The sequence below is a fragment of the Drosophila novamexicana genome, unplaced genomic scaffold (assembly GCF_003285875.2).
Source record: "Drosophila novamexicana strain 15010-1031.04,08,12 unplaced genomic scaffold, DnovRS2.1 tig00000193-arrow-pilon, whole genome shotgun sequence".
In the NCBI taxonomy this organism is placed as follows: Eukaryota; Metazoa; Arthropoda; class Insecta; order Diptera; family Drosophilidae; genus Drosophila; species Drosophila novamexicana.
The window spans coordinates 9,382,481-9,398,267 of NW_020824787.1; the positions used below are offsets into that span (position 1 = coordinate 9,382,481).

A 15,787-nucleotide genomic window follows, 5' to 3' on the forward strand; every position below is an offset into this window, starting at 1 on the left:
TGTACAAAAAACACAGCCAAATGATTGTTTACAGCAATCATATAGAAAATCAATTCTATTTGAAACTTAGTTTAGAATCGACCAATCTACACAGTTACAAATCGTAAACAAACTCATCTTTCCTCTTTAAGCTTAGGCAACGAATTCATATGGAATTGGCGCCAGGGCGATGGGCTCTTCCAATTTCTTGACGAAATGCGCCTTCTTTGGCTGCTCGGGCTGACGTTTTAGGGTAACCCATTTACCCTTCTCCTTGGCATCCTTGAGCAGACGTTCGTTCTCCTTAACACGGCGCAGGAAATCCTCACGGCACTTGGAGTGATGCACATGCTCGATGCGCACGTTGATGCGCTTGGCTAGAACCTTGCCGCGCACACGTTTGTTTACAATGACACCAACGGCATGTTGTGTGACATTGAAGATGCGGCCAGTTTTGCCGTGGTATGCCTTGTAGGGCATACCCTTCTGCACAGCACCGTGTCCCTTGATGTCAACAATGTCGCCGTTCTTGAATACGCGCATGTATGTGGACAGGGGAATGACACCATGCTTACGGAATGGGCGAGAGAACATGTCCCTGGTGCCGCGACGATAACCCTTTGAGTTGGTCATTTTGTTGGCTGTGGTTCCCTGCAAAAAACAAACACATTTAGCAAAATCTCAACCAACGTACATGTGCAGGCCAAACGTTACCACATTTTGACGCGCGTTTCAACTGCATTCGACTGCATTTTAATGCAATTTGTTCAAAATATTCGCTTACCTTTTACGTATTGACGTCCACGCGGTCGTGAAGTTGGGGAAAGAAAGAAAGATGGCTACCCGCTTGGCGTTGCCACACTCATTATGATTTGACGTTTTATCAGGGCTGCTTATGATTTGCCGTTGTTTGCGTAACCCTGGAGCAGAGTTGCTATTTCGATAGAAAGCGCGGTTCTCTGAATTGCGATAATTTGAATTGAACGTCGTTTAAGTATTTCATTTTATTAAGTTAAAAAAGTTTTACAAATTCAACAGAAAACTAATTAATATTACATTTTTGCTTAAGTTTGAGCACTTTGGTACACACACACATAATAGTAAATGTCATTTTAATATCTCGTTACATATAATTTATATTTTAACTATCATATATAAATGTGTTACATATGCATATATGTTTATATAACTTGTCCGTTTTTGTTCTCTAGTTTTAATTTCTTCACAAAAAGTCTAAGAATGTGTTGTCATTTTTTTTTGCAATTATTACATGATTGGAATATCAAAGCACAAAACTATTAAGTTATATGCGCGCTGCTTTGTCAAATATATAGTAGGTTATATATGTATATGTATATTTAGCTTATGCTTATGCATGTGGTACGTATATATAATAAATATTGTAAATAATTTCATAAATATATTTATATATATGTAACCCATATAAGCTTATACCAATATATATATATAAACAGCACAAACACTTTGACTTGCATACATCGATGTAAACATAAAATTTAACATTAAGTGTTGCCATTACATATATTAATTAATAATTTAGTTTAATAGGTTATACTTGTTTCGTTTCGTTTGGTTGGTTGATTGGTTTTTTTTTTTTGTTTTTTTTTCTTTTTTCTTAATTATTTTCTTTTGCGTTATTATATTATATATTGGCTGTTGTTTTTGGATTTCATAAATCCCACTACAATAGCAGTCTCTCCAACAAGTCCACAGCTTCTTAATGCAATGGTCATGCTACACACTCGATTCGTTGTCCATTATCCGGTGCTATTTTCAGACTAAGCGGCCTCCTTTTTGTTGTGCCCGTTTTCCAGCGGACTGCTGGGTAAACTGGTGCAGTTGCAATTGTTATCGTCATTGGGCAGTGACGCCTGATGTTGCTGCAGCTTCTGCTCCAGGCGTGTTTTGTACGTGTACAATGACTGCAGCGGCACATGAAGTAGCTCCACAATCTGCGTAAAGTTTAGCTCTAAAAGATGTTCAATTCAATGATGCCAAGCTTTTGATACAATACTGAAAAACCCAAACGTACCTTTCTCAGCTGTAATGTGGCCGTGTCGAATCAAGAAATCGATAACAACTGGCGCCGATGTCGTCTTGAAATCTGGCGTAAATACGCGCTCCACACACTCTTTGGCTGGCAGCAGCTCGAAAGCCTGCACCTCGCCATCCGCATTATGAGGCACAAAGTCCACCGGCAGCTCCAAATCAAATACATATTCAGTATTGGGAAACAGGCCTTGATCGCTCTCAAAAAAGAACGAGACACAGCCCGCTGAAACCAAATTTTTGACGAGATCTTTTGGAATGGATGCTTCCTCGGCGGCCTCCTTGATGGCCGTCTCCATTATGCCATATCCAACGGAAAGACCACCACCCACCATATTATCCCATTTGCCAGGCCAGGTTTCTTTAGTGTTCGATCGCTGCTGCAGCCAAATGCACAGACCGTGCTGTGGATGCCTCACATAACCATTGATGTCCACACCATATTTGCGGACCCCGAACAGCGGTGTCGCCGCTCGCTCCATCTTCAGCAGGGCCTTGTGCTCGGACTTGACCTCAAAGCACTCGTCCCGCCAGCCCTGCAAGGCTGAGAACAAACCATCGCCGCGCAGTTCGCGTAATACCTTCTCCAGTTGTGCCGTGCGCTCGTTGTAGTCTCGGAATGCCGGATTTAACTCGACGAGACCCTGTCAAAATATTAACAATACGGTTAAACATGATCACATTGTGGCTATTTGTGCTATTACTCACCTGCTTGGTATATTCACAGTCACGTATACAAAACACTTCGGGGTACTTGTGCAGCTGCTTGAGGACATCCGATTTAATGAGCCCAACTTGTTGTCCCTCAACCAGAAATGGACGTATGTCGCCTTTATGAAAACCTGTGACACAATTAACGTTAATTAGCTTGAAAGCAATTTGTAATTGATATATTCCTGACGCAGCCAACAGCGTAATTGTATTGTGGCCAACAACAAAGACCGGAATATCTGTTTGTAGGCTTTCTATGTAGCTTGCATATAACTATTGTTTACTTCGAAACTTCCTATTCCTTATATTCCTTCCTTAAATTTATTTCTTGTTTGAATAACTATATGACAAATACCAAACTTTCTTTGCAATGCAGATTCATACAAATCTAGGAGATACAAAAAGGTGTGTGACACAAAAGTATCTTAAGCATACAAAACGAGTCTGTAAGATACAAGTTATATACTTATTGATAGATATATAGGATCCAAAGTATATTTTCATTATGAAAACATTTGAATCTTACATAAATAAATAAAGTAGTAGATGATGTGGTTAACTAATCTTTCCGATTATTATTGACTCACATTGTTAAAAGTATTACTGGCACAGAATATATGATCTAAAGGTGGAACACAACAAAGGGAACCACATTTAATTCTGATAAGTTTTTATAATTTATAGCAATTATAAGAATAAATATTTATATATGGGCACCTATAGAATTTGATTCAAAGATGTTGATGTGTAGGCCTAGGTCAAACCGTAGAAGTTCAACTTTTTTTTGTACTAGTCCGAACTGAAACTTTCTTATCGCGCTTAGACATTGATATTTTTATTACTATATAATTATGATAAGCATGCTTTTAATGCTTAATACTTATTTCCGGTTGAAATTTGTTCAAGCTTCAATTGCTTTGTGGCGTGCAAAATATTTAAGTTTATTCTGAGCTCAGGGTGCACACACACTCTGATTAGATATGTTCCATATAGCTAATAAGAATATTAGGCAGTTAATTAGCCTTAAGTACCTTTGCTTAAACCAAATACAAGCAGTTAATATTGCAAGCACTTTTTGCTGTATATTACGATTTTGCAAAAAAACGTGAAATAATCATGGCTTATTTCTTTTTAACAGGCAGAAGGAAGCATCTCCGACCCCATAAAGTATATATATTCTTGATCAGCACCAATAGCCGAGTCGATCTAGCCATGTCCGTCTGTCTGTCCGTCCGTCCCTCCGTATGTATGAACGCAAGGATCTCAGAACCTATAAGAGCTTTAAATGTAGATGCTCCTAGTTCCCGCGCAGATCGAGTTTGTTTCCGATAATCGATAACTTACTCCGTTTCCAAGCAATCGATAAAAATCGATATCGATATCCTCTTTTTGGGGCAATTTCGGTAAATAATAAGAGCTATAGTCACCAAACTTGACATATAGCTTCTAAAATAGAATATATATATGCATTTGATGTTGGAAGAGGGTTGAGAGTATCCCCTAGTCGGGAGCTTCCGATTAGAACCTCTTGCTTGTTTCAGATAGGAATAGTTGATTAACGACCTGCAAGTTTTCTGTCTTGTTAACTATGTATTCAATAAAAGGAGACTTTATATCTGTTCACGTTCTGCATCAGAATTTATCTAACTCTAGTTCGCCAGCAGTCATCATAATAGAACCAATTCTGACAACATTTGATCAAAACATGCTTTGAAAATAATATTTAAGCCGGTTGGCAAGATCGTCGCTGAATTTTAAATTGGCAAAGTCAATTATTGCGTCACTATTCAAACGAGCAAAACATAAACATGGAATACCAATTCGGCTCTTGATTCAAAGATAAACAACTTGCAAAACGAAAAGTATTTAAAGCAAAACAAAAACAATTGATACCCTAGATTTTATGAATATGAGATGAAAATATAAGAATCTGGCAAGCAAAAATGTTGAGATCTACACTTATTGCAATACTATGACAATCAGATGCCAATTAGGTAAACGATTCTCGTTACGTAGAATAGCTACGTATTAAATTTGTAGGTATGCAGCAGCACATATACCCACTTTTTACAGGGTATAACAAAATAAATTGCCCAACAAATTGAATTCAAATTTGTTTTAAAATTCAAAGCAATACACTTGAAATAGCTGGAAGCAAAACAAATAGCTTGTCAAATAGCGCATGCCGCTTATCAGCGGAGATAGAGAGCCAAAGAGTGGTTAATAGCGATAGATAGAGAGAGAGAGAGAGAGAGAGAGTGAGAAAGGGAGAGGGAGATAGCGGAAAAGAGATAAGTTGCAGCCCAATTAAGCGAACATATGTGCCACTTTTTTGCACTTAATCAAGCCATAAAGATCTATCTCTAAATTTATACATACAATATCTGATTTTATACAGTGTGCTTCGTGTGTGTGTGTGTGTGTGTGTGTGTGCTTGTGAGATGTTTCAGCTGTTGCTGCATGTTGTTGTTGTTGTCGCTGAAAATGCCAAAAGTTGCCCTCAAGGTGATACGATAAAATCTTGTTACAACAGCAACAACAAGCGACAAATAATTTGTAAAATTGAGTCGCTGCGCAAAGCTCTTAATTATGAACAACAAAATGTATGCACACGCACACGCACACGCACACATGCATACATGTATGCATGTCTACTGATCAGAAATTCATATACATACAGATTTAGTGACTAAGTTAGCATACTTAAATGTATTTGTATTAATAAACAACAAACGATTGCTTGATAAAAATGATCTTGCATAAGAGTCGCTGGTTTGTTTAGCATTACATTTTGTTTAATTGCAATTCATGTTTAAGGAATTGTGCATTGAAATGCGATAGGGCACAGCTGTTGGATGAGCCAGCGTTTATTACTGCGAAAAGCTGGACAGCAGCGTGGTAAACAACAAAATAAATCAGCGCATCGGATTACTAGCGAGCGCAACAGGTGAACTTATCGATTTGCAGTGTGTGTAGATCGATAACATGCATGGCATGGCAAGACAAAGTTGTGACTATTTTGCACAAATATTAGTCACAAAAATAGCCAAAAAGGAAATTAGTTTCAATGTCAATGCAGAGCCGATTGGATGCTGTAGAAACAAAATGGCAATGAGACATTTGGTAGCGACGTCAACAGCAGCAGCAGTAGCAGCAGCAGCTGCACACACACACATACACACAAACACACACGCTTACATACAAGTAAACAAACTAATCGATAATTCGCACTCTCTTGCTCTCGCTCTTTGCTGCAATTGCAGTAAATGGTATGCGCTGCACCCATTATATTGGCGCCCAGGTCGCCCACAATGTGAGTTAGCGTGTGTAGTGTGTGTATACAGGGTCAGTGGCTGCCAATCCCATTTTCATGGCCAAAAGGCGAACGGCAACATAGCCAACCCCAAAACAACAACAATAAAGACGCTGGTGAATTAAGCTGTGTTACTCACCTGTCAAGTAGAAATTATTAAACTTTTGCGCTAGTCCCAGCAGACGCGACAGTTTTACCTCGGTTGACGACATTGATGAGGACGAAGGGAGTACAGGCTCGGGTAGCCAAAGTAAATACAAATACACTTTAAATGCCGGTTACTTTTGCTCCCACTCCTCGACTCCTACTCCCACACCAAAACCCGCAGCAACGATAACACACGACAATGGCACTCTTCAGATTTAGAGGACTGTTTTCGTTTTAATTAATTGTCCTCGGCATAGACTCGCTTCGTTTGCTGGCCGCACAACTTATTATTAATTTACTCTATTTCAATTAGGGATAATGGACAACCAACGATAAAACCAACTACCAAAACACAACCGCACGGAACGAAAACCACAGCCGTAGTGCTGCAAAATACGCGCTCAGCCCGATAACGATATAAACTCTGTTTAAGTGTTGCAAAGCTTTAAGCAACAGCTGATTGCTTAACAGCTGTTCGGTTTCAACGTACTGGCCCTGGCAAACTGAATATAATGTAAGTGTTGTTAAAAACATTCTCCTAGTGTGTTTAACAACACACGTGGGATACAAATGTCACGCTGACAAGAGTACAAGTTAGAAAAAGTTAGAAACATAAGCAGAGCACGGGAAACGCATTCGTTTCCCATTTGTGTTGTAAGCTTCAATTAAATTGGCATCTGATTGATCATAAATTAGTAACTAACCTTGGCAAGGCAAGCGATTAAATTCCAAAATGAGTGACGACTACTTAAGGAAACCATTTTCATTAGCGCCCCCACCAACCGGTAAGCAACACCCCGCATGTCCATACACATTACGCAATGTGACTAGCTGTTACATGGGGAGTTTTTGAATGAAATCTAGGGCTTTCTTCATTATTTTTATATTTAAATTGCAGTCGACGATCCACAGCCAACATCAACCACAAACTACACACCAGCAACGAGCACATTTAGCAGTGCTCCAGTCTCACCATACCTCAACTATGATTCACGGTTCCTGCAGCAAGCGCAGCCAGAGTTCATATTTCCCGAGGGCGCCAACAAGCAGCGTGGACGTTTCGAGTTGGCTTTCTCACAGATCGGCACATCTGTAATGATCGGTGGTGGCATTGGTGGCCTGGCGGGCGTCTACAATGGCATTAAAGTTACTAACGCGCTCAGTCAGACGGGGAAGCTGCGTCGCACCCAGTAAGTAGGCAACTGAGATTAAAGAGGGTATCTGGATACCATATGTTCCAGATATCTTAGCGCATGGTTGTACATTAAATCGTATCGCTTTTGTTTCCTCATATTGATGTGCATCTTTTTTGCAGATTAATCAATCACGTCATGAAGCAGGGCTCCGGTACGGCAAATACCTTAGGCACGTTGGCTGTACTGTACTCGGCGTGTGGAGTGTTGTTGCAGTATGTTCGTGATCAGGACGACAATGTAAATACCATAATAGCCGGTTCTGCCACGGGACTACTCTACAAATCAACAGGTGAGCTCACTCCAACCTAAACCTAATATACGTGTATAGTAATGTTTTTATTAATTTTTTTTCATATTAGCTGGTCTGCGAAAATGTGCCCTGGGTGGTGCTATTGGTTTGGGCATATCGTCGCTATATTGCTTATACCTGCTGGCGCAAGAGAGCAACAACACAAACTCAAGTCCAAAATTTCTGTAGGTGAGACGGCATAGCTTTAAGTGTGAAACGCTATAGCTGCTAACTAGCTGTGGCCAGAGTGGCTGTCATACACATGTGTGTGTAGTAGTCGCATTGATGCGCTTAACCGTCAAATATATAGTTTTGTTTTATATTATAAATACATACATATATATATATATATATATATTTAGATTTATCTGGACACTAAGAATTTCCTTTTTAGTTTAAACTCTCTGTTCAAATCTTCATCAGGCAACCATACCAAAATTCTTGTTGCTAACGAACACGCGCAATACAAAATCATGTAAATCGAACAAATAAAATTGTTTGCTTTAGATGCAACTTACCATAAAATGCAAAGCTTTATTGTTAGAAACGCGCCATCAAACTGTACTACATGAAAGTCACCACCTAATAATCGAGGGCACCAGAATCATCGTTAGATAACGCTAACACCTTAACGCTCTTGCGTTCGTCTAGGCCATTGTTGGCTGGTGCCTCGCAACTGGTGTCCTCTGTGGAGCATGTATGACAATGGCAATTGATGGCCTCCATGTAGCTATATTTACGAATGCTATCATCAGCCTCGGGATGACAGTTTTTCAGTACGGCCACCGACGGCTGACGATGCGCATGTACACACACGGGATGAAACGAGCGCTTGTAAGGAAATTTCCAGTCGGAGATCTCACTGGAATCGCAACGACCCCAACAGCTCCACACGCTCACAAAATCCCAGCATTCGCGACCCTGCAAATCTGACTGGGTCACCCGGTACGTGTACAAGCGACGATGACAGCCAAGAGGTGCCACAGTGGGTCCACTATAAATCGGATGCAGGTCAACCAATTGGGCGCTGGCCATATGCAGCAGCGGCGATGCCAAAAAAGCCAAACACAGTCTGGCGAGAAAGAAACGTATAACATTTTTGAATTAGCGACCTTTAAATTGAACGCCTTTATCGGAACTTACAACGCTGCGAGCATTTCTAAGCTTCCTCCGTGTTCCTTTGGCTGTCTAATGCGTGCTGTTCGCGACGCAGTCGGTTGCGTTGTGTTGGAATCTTTCGGCATATCTTCATATTTATAGGCAACTTCTGTTGCTGCTGCTGGTTGTGGTCGTGGCGTCTGCGCATCGCATCGCTTACCTCTTAGGCAATACGGTTGTTAACCTAAAAATAAACTTTGTAATTGTATGAGTTTTGCATATTGTATCCAACTGGAGCATTTGTGCGTTACAATTTAAATTTAAATTTAAAGTACTCTAAAGACAATTATATAAACTACATTTAGTACTATTAATATTCTGCATTTTATTGTGTATGATGCAAAGAATTTTGTGATACCATGAAAATTTTGATAACGGAATTTTCTTTATCAAATGTCAAAAAAATTGATACGGCAGCAGTCTTGTTGCGCCTCATGCTATGCAATAATTTTTGTTACTTGCCAAGAATTGTGTGCGTTATCGAAAGGTAAATAAAAAAAACGGTTTCTATGGACGTGGGCCACGTTGCCAATTTCTGCACCAGAATACCTTTGCCCACGCTAACGCATCCTCTATTGTATTCGTCGCCAAATATTGTTTGGCAATCTCCGTTAATGTCTGGGGGTCAGTGCCGGTTGATGGGGAGTTGCGAGTGAACGCCGGTTACGACGATGACGCCTACGAGCGACGACGTATCTCATGATGTGAGCCATAGCGCTGATTACGCAGCTGCACCCGAAAGCGCCGATTATTGTCTGGGCCGCGATCCTCAGCCTGGCGATTGAGGTGAACGGCGGGCAACACGGCTGCATCAACAGCAGCAGCTGCGGCTGCAGGCGGTATGCCGCCAGGCGCTGGTAGTGGTAGTGCCACCTGCTGCGGCAACTGCAGCTCCTCACCATCGACATCCTCGTTGGGACTCTCTTCATCCAGATCATCCAGGGCCGGATCATTGTTGTCAACCAGCGATTGTGAGCGATTCGTGTTGCCAACATCTTCGCGAGCCATTGCCGTGGCCATTAAACGTTGACGTCGCTCCTCCATAAGACGATCACGTTCCTTATGTATATAGTCGCGTTTGTTGGGCAGCCCGGCCACATTGTTTGCCGATAGCGCCGAGCGTACAATATTCATGTCCGTTGCCTCCATCCACTCGTCTGTCTCGGCCACATAGCATTCGGTGTGCGAGATGGTGGAGACGCCATTGAAGCCGCCAATGGCGAAGATCATGTCATCGATTATCTCCAGGCCAAAGTTGCTGCGCGAGTGATTCATTTGCCGTATAAAGTGCCAAGATTGGGATTCCGGATCAAATCTTTCGCCGGTAGACAGCCTGGATGTGCCATTGAAGCCGCCAATAACATACAGCTGATCCCTGAACGCTACACAGCTGACGCCCGAGCGACGATGATTCATATTTGGTATTCGTGTCCAGACATTGGTCAGTGGATCATAATACTCGGCACTATCCAAACATTCCTGACCATTAAAGCCACCCGTTGCATAGATGCGGCCGTGCAGCGTGCAAGCGCTGGCATCGGACCGCTGCATATTCATGGGTGGAATGATGGACCACTGATTGGTTTTCGGGTTGTAGCGCTCCACGGTGTTAAGGCGATTGTGTCCATCATAGCCGCCAATTGCATAGATCATGCCATTCAGTTCCGCCACGCTGACATAGCAGCGACGGCAGTGCATTGGCGCAATCTCATTCCACTTCTTCTTGACGGCATCAAAGACGCGACAGGTATTGAAATATTCGACGCCATCGTAGCCACCTATGGAATAAATTTTAAAGCCAAGAACGGCGGTGCCATGGTAAGCGCGCGGTCCAGCTGGATCCTCGGCATTGATGTTTACCCAGCGATCGGCGCGCGTGTCGTAGGTTTCGATGCAACCCTTCGATGTGCCACCACTCCAGCCACCAATGGCGAAGATGACCTCATGTGGCAGTCGCGGCATCGCCAACGGCGGTGTGGTTAGCTTGGGTTGAAAGGGCAAATCAAATGGCACGTATAAGTTGCTGCTGCAGAGCAGAGGGTGTTAGCATTACCTCTTCGGCTTGTGGGTTAAGAAAATCCAGATCATACATGAATTTAAAGGTATCGACTATCAGCGGTTTGGCAGCCTCGCATTGAATGACATAGGGATGCTCCTTGACCTCCTCCATGAAGCACTGAAGGATTTATATACATACTGATTAATTTCCCACATTTCGTTTCGTTTGCGTCAGTTGTCGCTACACGTACCTTGGGGGTCATCAGACCAAGGCGCACGCCCGTCATCAGATGCGCCACATGCTGCTTTCGATTTTCTGGATCTCGGTCAATCCATTTGACGCAAAGCTTCCATACGTAATCCTCCTCACGTGTATTTAGCTCATCATCACTAATAATGCTGTAAAAGTCCTTAATGTTCAAGTCCAGTATGTCCGTATTTCGGGCGGCCACATCTGTAAAGTACCTAAGCGTATAATTGCGCGCCTTCTGATACAAGTCCTCGAGAAACCGAAAGCTGCAATCAAATTCAAGTCAATTAAAAGCAGATTATACTTATTTCAATGCAAAAACAACAATTGAGATGCGAGATTAATGAACGAACGCGAAATGACGAGGGCGGAAAGCGGGCTCAACACTCATACTGACCGCGCAAACCCCATGATGCTGACACAGTTCTCCGGACTTAGTGTACGACTGAGATATTCCTTGCACTGTTTGACCAGCCCCACCATTCCAACATAATCCGCACAAATAAGCAGCTCGTGTACGTTGTCGTCGCTGATGTTAGTCTTGCGCAGGTAGGCGTACTGTATGACACAGTTCATGATGGACGCACTAATGCCCGGTATATGCACGACACGGCTCTCGTCATTCCCCGTTCCGGCACGGCTGTTGAACCCCGTAAACTGTGCGCTGCCGGGAAACAGGAGCACGAAAAAACAAAAAAAAAAAAGAGGAAATATTGTGCAGCGCCATCGTTGTGGATTAAATTGATTGTAAAGCGGCAAATGCATCAGGGAAACTCACCGAAAATATGAGCTGCAGGAACACATGATGGCACGATGCACATTGAAAGACTGCTCGCCCACCGAGATCTGCGCATCACACAGAAGATTCGCTTCGCGCAGTTCGTTGAGCACGTTGAGAGCATGGTCGCTGACAATGGGTGATAGAGATTTTGTGGAGGGCTTCTGTGTGGGACTGTTATCAAGTTCATCCCCTTGAAAGCTGCCGTCCATGTCCACGTCCACCATTTCTATCGGTGCCAGTTCCAGTTGGCCCTCATTCATGCCATGTAAATGATTACCGTTTTGCCGATTCATAGCGTAAGCGAGCCAGCGATTTTTTCTCGGTTGGGTCTGAAATCCTGGTCCTTGTCTAAATCGGTTGATTTTTATTGGGGGAAAAACAATTTCAAATGTATATTCAGTAATTGCATATCGATGCGCTAATAATTCAGAATGGTTCCTACCAAGCGAAACGCGTTTTGTTGATATTTTGTATTTTTTGTGGGCTGTTTTTAGGGAGAGATCTCTCCGTATTTAACAATAGGAACAGAAATAATGTTCGATAATTAATCAACAACAACGAGACAGTTCTCGTAACGCACGAAATGGGACTACTAAGTGAGAACTAAAAACTGAACGCACTCTAAGCAGGTTCATTTCTACGGGCTACACCTTTTAACTCTTACCCATGGCCCTAACACCTATTCGCTTACCCACGCTTCTTGCTTCCCACAATTTCTTGCCCCGTAGAAGAGTACCATATGCCAGGCAAAGGTATGGGCCGAGTTTCAAATGTTAAGAATGCCTTGGCATTCTGAACTAAGCACGAGCTTTCCAGACGTATGTCGCAAAGCCAAAGGGAATCATTTTAATGTGTTATGCCTTTTTAACATCCGATGGATGTTTATACATTAAATCATACAAATTGTTAACTTAGCGCAGTAATTGCAAATACAGAAAAAACTTGGTATATCGAAGACCCCAAAGACGGTTGGCCTCGGTAAATATGTCTGCAAATAGGGAGCACAATGAGTAAGCTATCCTTATATGAACAAACTTTCTTTTGCGTATAACTTTTGTGTTTCTTTGTACTTACATACAGATGCATCGCGCTCACACGAGTTTTGGATAAGTGATTCGCAAACTTATTGGCCCAAAAAGGAATTGCCTGTGCACAAATTCGTGTAATTGTCCTTAGCTTGCTTTATTTTTCGCTTTGCGCCTTCGTAAATAAATCGTTTTTTCCAATTGTCCCATGTCAGCATCAGTTCTCCTTGCCAAACGGTCGCACATGCGATATTCTTGTCTCATCTTCAAATCCGAAAGCGCCTGCTCTGGCACAGATCTGCAATTTTGTTCATGGTGCGAATAGTTTGCGAAAAATATGAAGAGCATCTGGACTTACCTACATGCAACATTCCAACAGCGCAGCCCGTGTGCTGCGTAAATTCTTGCGCACAGGATTTCGCGCCGCCTTCGCCAAGCGGAACGAGAGCCACGCGAAGTTCACAACTTGGGCCAACGGCAGGCCAGCACCTCGCTAATTGGAAACTGCTTAGAAGCTACCTGATCAGCTGGCGGCCATTAAGATGCAAATGCAAAATATTTAATTGTTTCCATAATTAAATTAAATTATATGAATTGAACATTTTTATTTTATAGATGAATATTTCAAAGGGTAGCCATTAGTTACACATAAAAGAAGGTAATTTCTTCTTTTTTTTTTGGTATTTGTTGTAGGTCATGCAAAACCAATATTTTTCACACAATCCACCGAACAAAATGAATTATTAAATAATTTCAACACACAGATTTACATACACACATACATATGTACATATACATAGGGATCTTTATCTACAATGAATTAAAGACCATTAAGCAAATATTGAATTTTTTTCAATTCTATTGACTTTCACAATTCCAAAAGTTAAATGTTTTGGGAAGTAGACCTATTTCAGCATCAATGGGCCAAATTGCACTCTAAGCATTAATATTCACGTTACTGTTATACTTTGTTTACTGTAAAAACAGCGTGAACATACGCGGGCGATATGCATTGACGAACGTGCGTAGGTAACGAAAAGAAAAGGAGAATTACAGTTACGGCACCGCTTCATATTTTGTGTGAATAAGATGAAGCAATCAAAAAAAATTGAACTACACGAATAACTAAGTAATTTGAGTTATTTATTTGCTAGTAGCTGTCATAAGCCACTCTTAACTAACGAAATGCTTTAGGTCTGGCAAAAGAATAATCACATATTGTCTTGCCCTTGACCGAACAAAATAAATTATAGAACAATTTGAGCACACAGATGTTTAGAGGCTTTCTATAATGCATTAAAGATCATCACGGCAACATTTCACGATTTCAAAAGGTTTAGCTCCAAGAATGGAATATTTTCTGCATCAAATATGCACTGACTGCGCATCACTAATCGACAATGTTACAGTTATGTATACTTTTTTTTTTTGCAAATATGCGAGCGCAAGCGGGTGATATGCATTGCCGAATGTGCGTAGGTAACGAAACGACAGGAGAATTACAGTTAGTGCGCCGTTTTATCTTTTATTTGTGTGAATAGAACGAATCTATCAAACAACAATTTTATGCAATTACTTACATGTAAGGAATTCCCTTTTTTTGGTATAAGCTGTTATAAGCCATACGTAATTTACGAAAAACCTTAGATCATGCAAAATAATAATTCTCAAATATTATCTTACTCACCGAACAAAATAAATCATAATTTTAACACACAGATGTACATTGCACAATAAATTAAGTATCATCACGGAGACACTGATCATTTTAGTCCGATTCTATAGGCTTTCACGATACCAAAAGTTAAAATGTGTTCAAGACTAGACTCAGCATCATTCAACGAAATATTGCAAGTCAATATGTGCTGTCTGAGCTTCACTATTCGTCAACGTAACTGTTATATTTGCGATATTCTTTTTTTGTTTGCAACAACAACGCGATCAAACGGTTGATATGCATTGACGAATAAGCGTGTGCACCGAAACAAAAGAAGAATTACAGTTACTGCGCCGAGGCGCCATTGCGCATATATGTATGTATGTATGTACATATGTAAACATGCTTAAACATGAATATGTAATGCAAAATGTGCTTCTTTCGTCAATGTACATTTGTATGTACGTATGTAATTCGTTCGCTAAAAAAATAAATCATTATAGTTATTCCCGCTTCTGGGCCATATTAAAAATAGGAATATGCAAACATGGTTTTTATGCATGAATATTTTAGGCAAGCAATATTTTCCCCCACCATGACTGCCTACCTATTAAATGCAGCCCATTGCCCACGACATGATTCGTTCTTTGCGCAAGCGCCGTATTCTGCTGGCCGGAATAAAACAGAGCGTCCATTGGGAAGCGGCCAACAGTCATCATTGACCCACAGACGAGATGAACTCGATAACGCTGTTGGCATTCGTTTTGTGGCTGCTCTGCTCCTCGTTTCTGGCCGCCGAGAGCAGTGTGCCCGGCAAGGACACATGGTTGCGTCCTGGCTGCCATAAGGTGGGAAATACGCGTAAAATCTCAATACCAGATTGTGTGGAGTTTACGATTACAACGAATGCTTGTCGCGGCTTTTGTGAGTCCTATGCGGTTCCATCGGTACCAACGGCATTGACGGGTTTGTTCAGACCACCTAAGCCGGTTGTGTCGGTGGGTCAGTGCTGTAACATGATGAAATCAGAGGAGGTGAGTGATCCTAATGAATCAGGTGAATGCATGGCTAGATTTTAAGCCTTATTCCTTTCAGATACAACGCCGTGTGCTTTGTATTGAGGGTATACGCAATGTGACCTTCAAGAGTGCCGTCTCTTGCAGCTGCTATCACTGCAAAAAGGACTAGAGGAACCGCCTGAAAATAAAAAATA

General features: G+C 41.6%; 6 protein-coding genes across 8 annotated transcripts; 2 read left to right on the forward strand and 4 right to left on the reverse strand.

The window, feature by feature from the left end:
- Nucleotides 1-21: 21 nt before the first annotated feature.
- LOC115758840 (60S ribosomal protein L21) lies at nucleotides 22-856 on the reverse strand. The gene is made up of 2 exons (XM_030699621.1): nucleotides 764-856; nucleotides 22-630 (listed from the first exon to the last, which is right to left on the reverse strand). The coding sequence occupies exon 2, from the start codon at nucleotides 610-612 to the stop codon at nucleotides 133-135; it is 480 nt and encodes a 159-aa protein (XP_030555481.1). The 5' UTR covers nucleotides 613-630; nucleotides 764-856; the 3' UTR covers nucleotides 22-132.
- A 750-nt stretch (nucleotides 857-1,606) lies between these two features.
- Nucleotides 1,607-6,705, reverse strand: LOC115758460 (uncharacterized protein YJR142W). The gene is made up of 4 exons (XM_030699133.1): nucleotides 6,213-6,705; nucleotides 2,758-2,891; nucleotides 2,033-2,693; nucleotides 1,607-1,969 (listed from the first exon to the last, which is right to left on the reverse strand). Exons 1-4 carry the CDS (start codon nucleotides 6,283-6,285, stop codon nucleotides 1,779-1,781), a joined length of 1,059 nt encoding a protein of 352 aa, XP_030554993.1. The 5' UTR covers nucleotides 6,286-6,705; the 3' UTR covers nucleotides 1,607-1,778.
- A 90-nt stretch (nucleotides 6,706-6,795) lies between these two features.
- LOC115758461 (mitochondrial import inner membrane translocase subunit Tim23) lies at nucleotides 6,796-8,230 on the forward strand. The gene is made up of 4 exons (XM_030699134.1): nucleotides 6,796-7,005; nucleotides 7,119-7,410; nucleotides 7,536-7,705; nucleotides 7,776-8,230. The coding sequence occupies exons 1-4, from the start codon at nucleotides 6,954-6,956 to the stop codon at nucleotides 7,892-7,894; spliced, it is 633 nt and encodes a 210-aa protein (XP_030554994.1). The 5' UTR covers nucleotides 6,796-6,953; the 3' UTR covers nucleotides 7,895-8,230.
- A 38-nt stretch (nucleotides 8,231-8,268) lies between these two features.
- LOC115758463 (thyrostimulin beta-5 subunit) lies at nucleotides 8,269-9,090 on the reverse strand. The gene is made up of 2 exons (XM_030699135.1): nucleotides 8,849-9,090; nucleotides 8,269-8,777 (listed from the first exon to the last, which is right to left on the reverse strand). The coding sequence occupies exons 1-2, from the start codon at nucleotides 8,947-8,949 to the stop codon at nucleotides 8,288-8,290; spliced, it is 591 nt and encodes a 196-aa protein (XP_030554995.1). The 5' UTR covers nucleotides 8,950-9,090; the 3' UTR covers nucleotides 8,269-8,287.
- Nucleotides 9,091-9,180: 90 nt separating this feature from the next.
- LOC115758458 (kelch-like protein 10) lies at nucleotides 9,181-12,461 on the reverse strand. 3 transcript variants are annotated; one of them, XM_030699128.1, is made up of 6 exons: nucleotides 12,335-12,461; nucleotides 11,890-12,240; nucleotides 11,509-11,775; nucleotides 11,113-11,377; nucleotides 10,954-11,039; nucleotides 9,181-10,886 (listed from the first exon to the last, which is right to left on the reverse strand). In XM_030699128.1, exons 2-6 carry the CDS (start codon nucleotides 12,183-12,185, stop codon nucleotides 9,542-9,544), a joined length of 2,259 nt encoding a protein of 752 aa, XP_030554988.1. In that variant the 5' UTR covers nucleotides 12,186-12,240; nucleotides 12,335-12,461; the 3' UTR covers nucleotides 9,181-9,541. The 3 variants fall into 3 exon arrangements, with proteins under 3 accessions (XP_030554988.1, XP_030554987.1, XP_030554989.1); XM_030699127.1 differs by having other exon boundaries at nucleotides 9,181-10,889; XM_030699129.1 differs by having other exon boundaries at nucleotides 9,181-10,846; nucleotides 10,917-11,039; nucleotides 12,335-12,460.
- Nucleotides 12,462-15,072: 2,611 nt separating this feature from the next.
- Nucleotides 15,073-15,778, forward strand: LOC115758464 (thyrostimulin alpha-2 subunit). The gene is made up of 2 exons (XM_030699136.1): nucleotides 15,073-15,608; nucleotides 15,670-15,778. The coding sequence occupies exons 1-2, from the start codon at nucleotides 15,309-15,311 to the stop codon at nucleotides 15,760-15,762; spliced, it is 393 nt and encodes a 130-aa protein (XP_030554996.1). The 5' UTR covers nucleotides 15,073-15,308; the 3' UTR covers nucleotides 15,763-15,778.
- The last annotated feature ends 9 nt before the right edge of the window (nucleotides 15,779-15,787 follow it).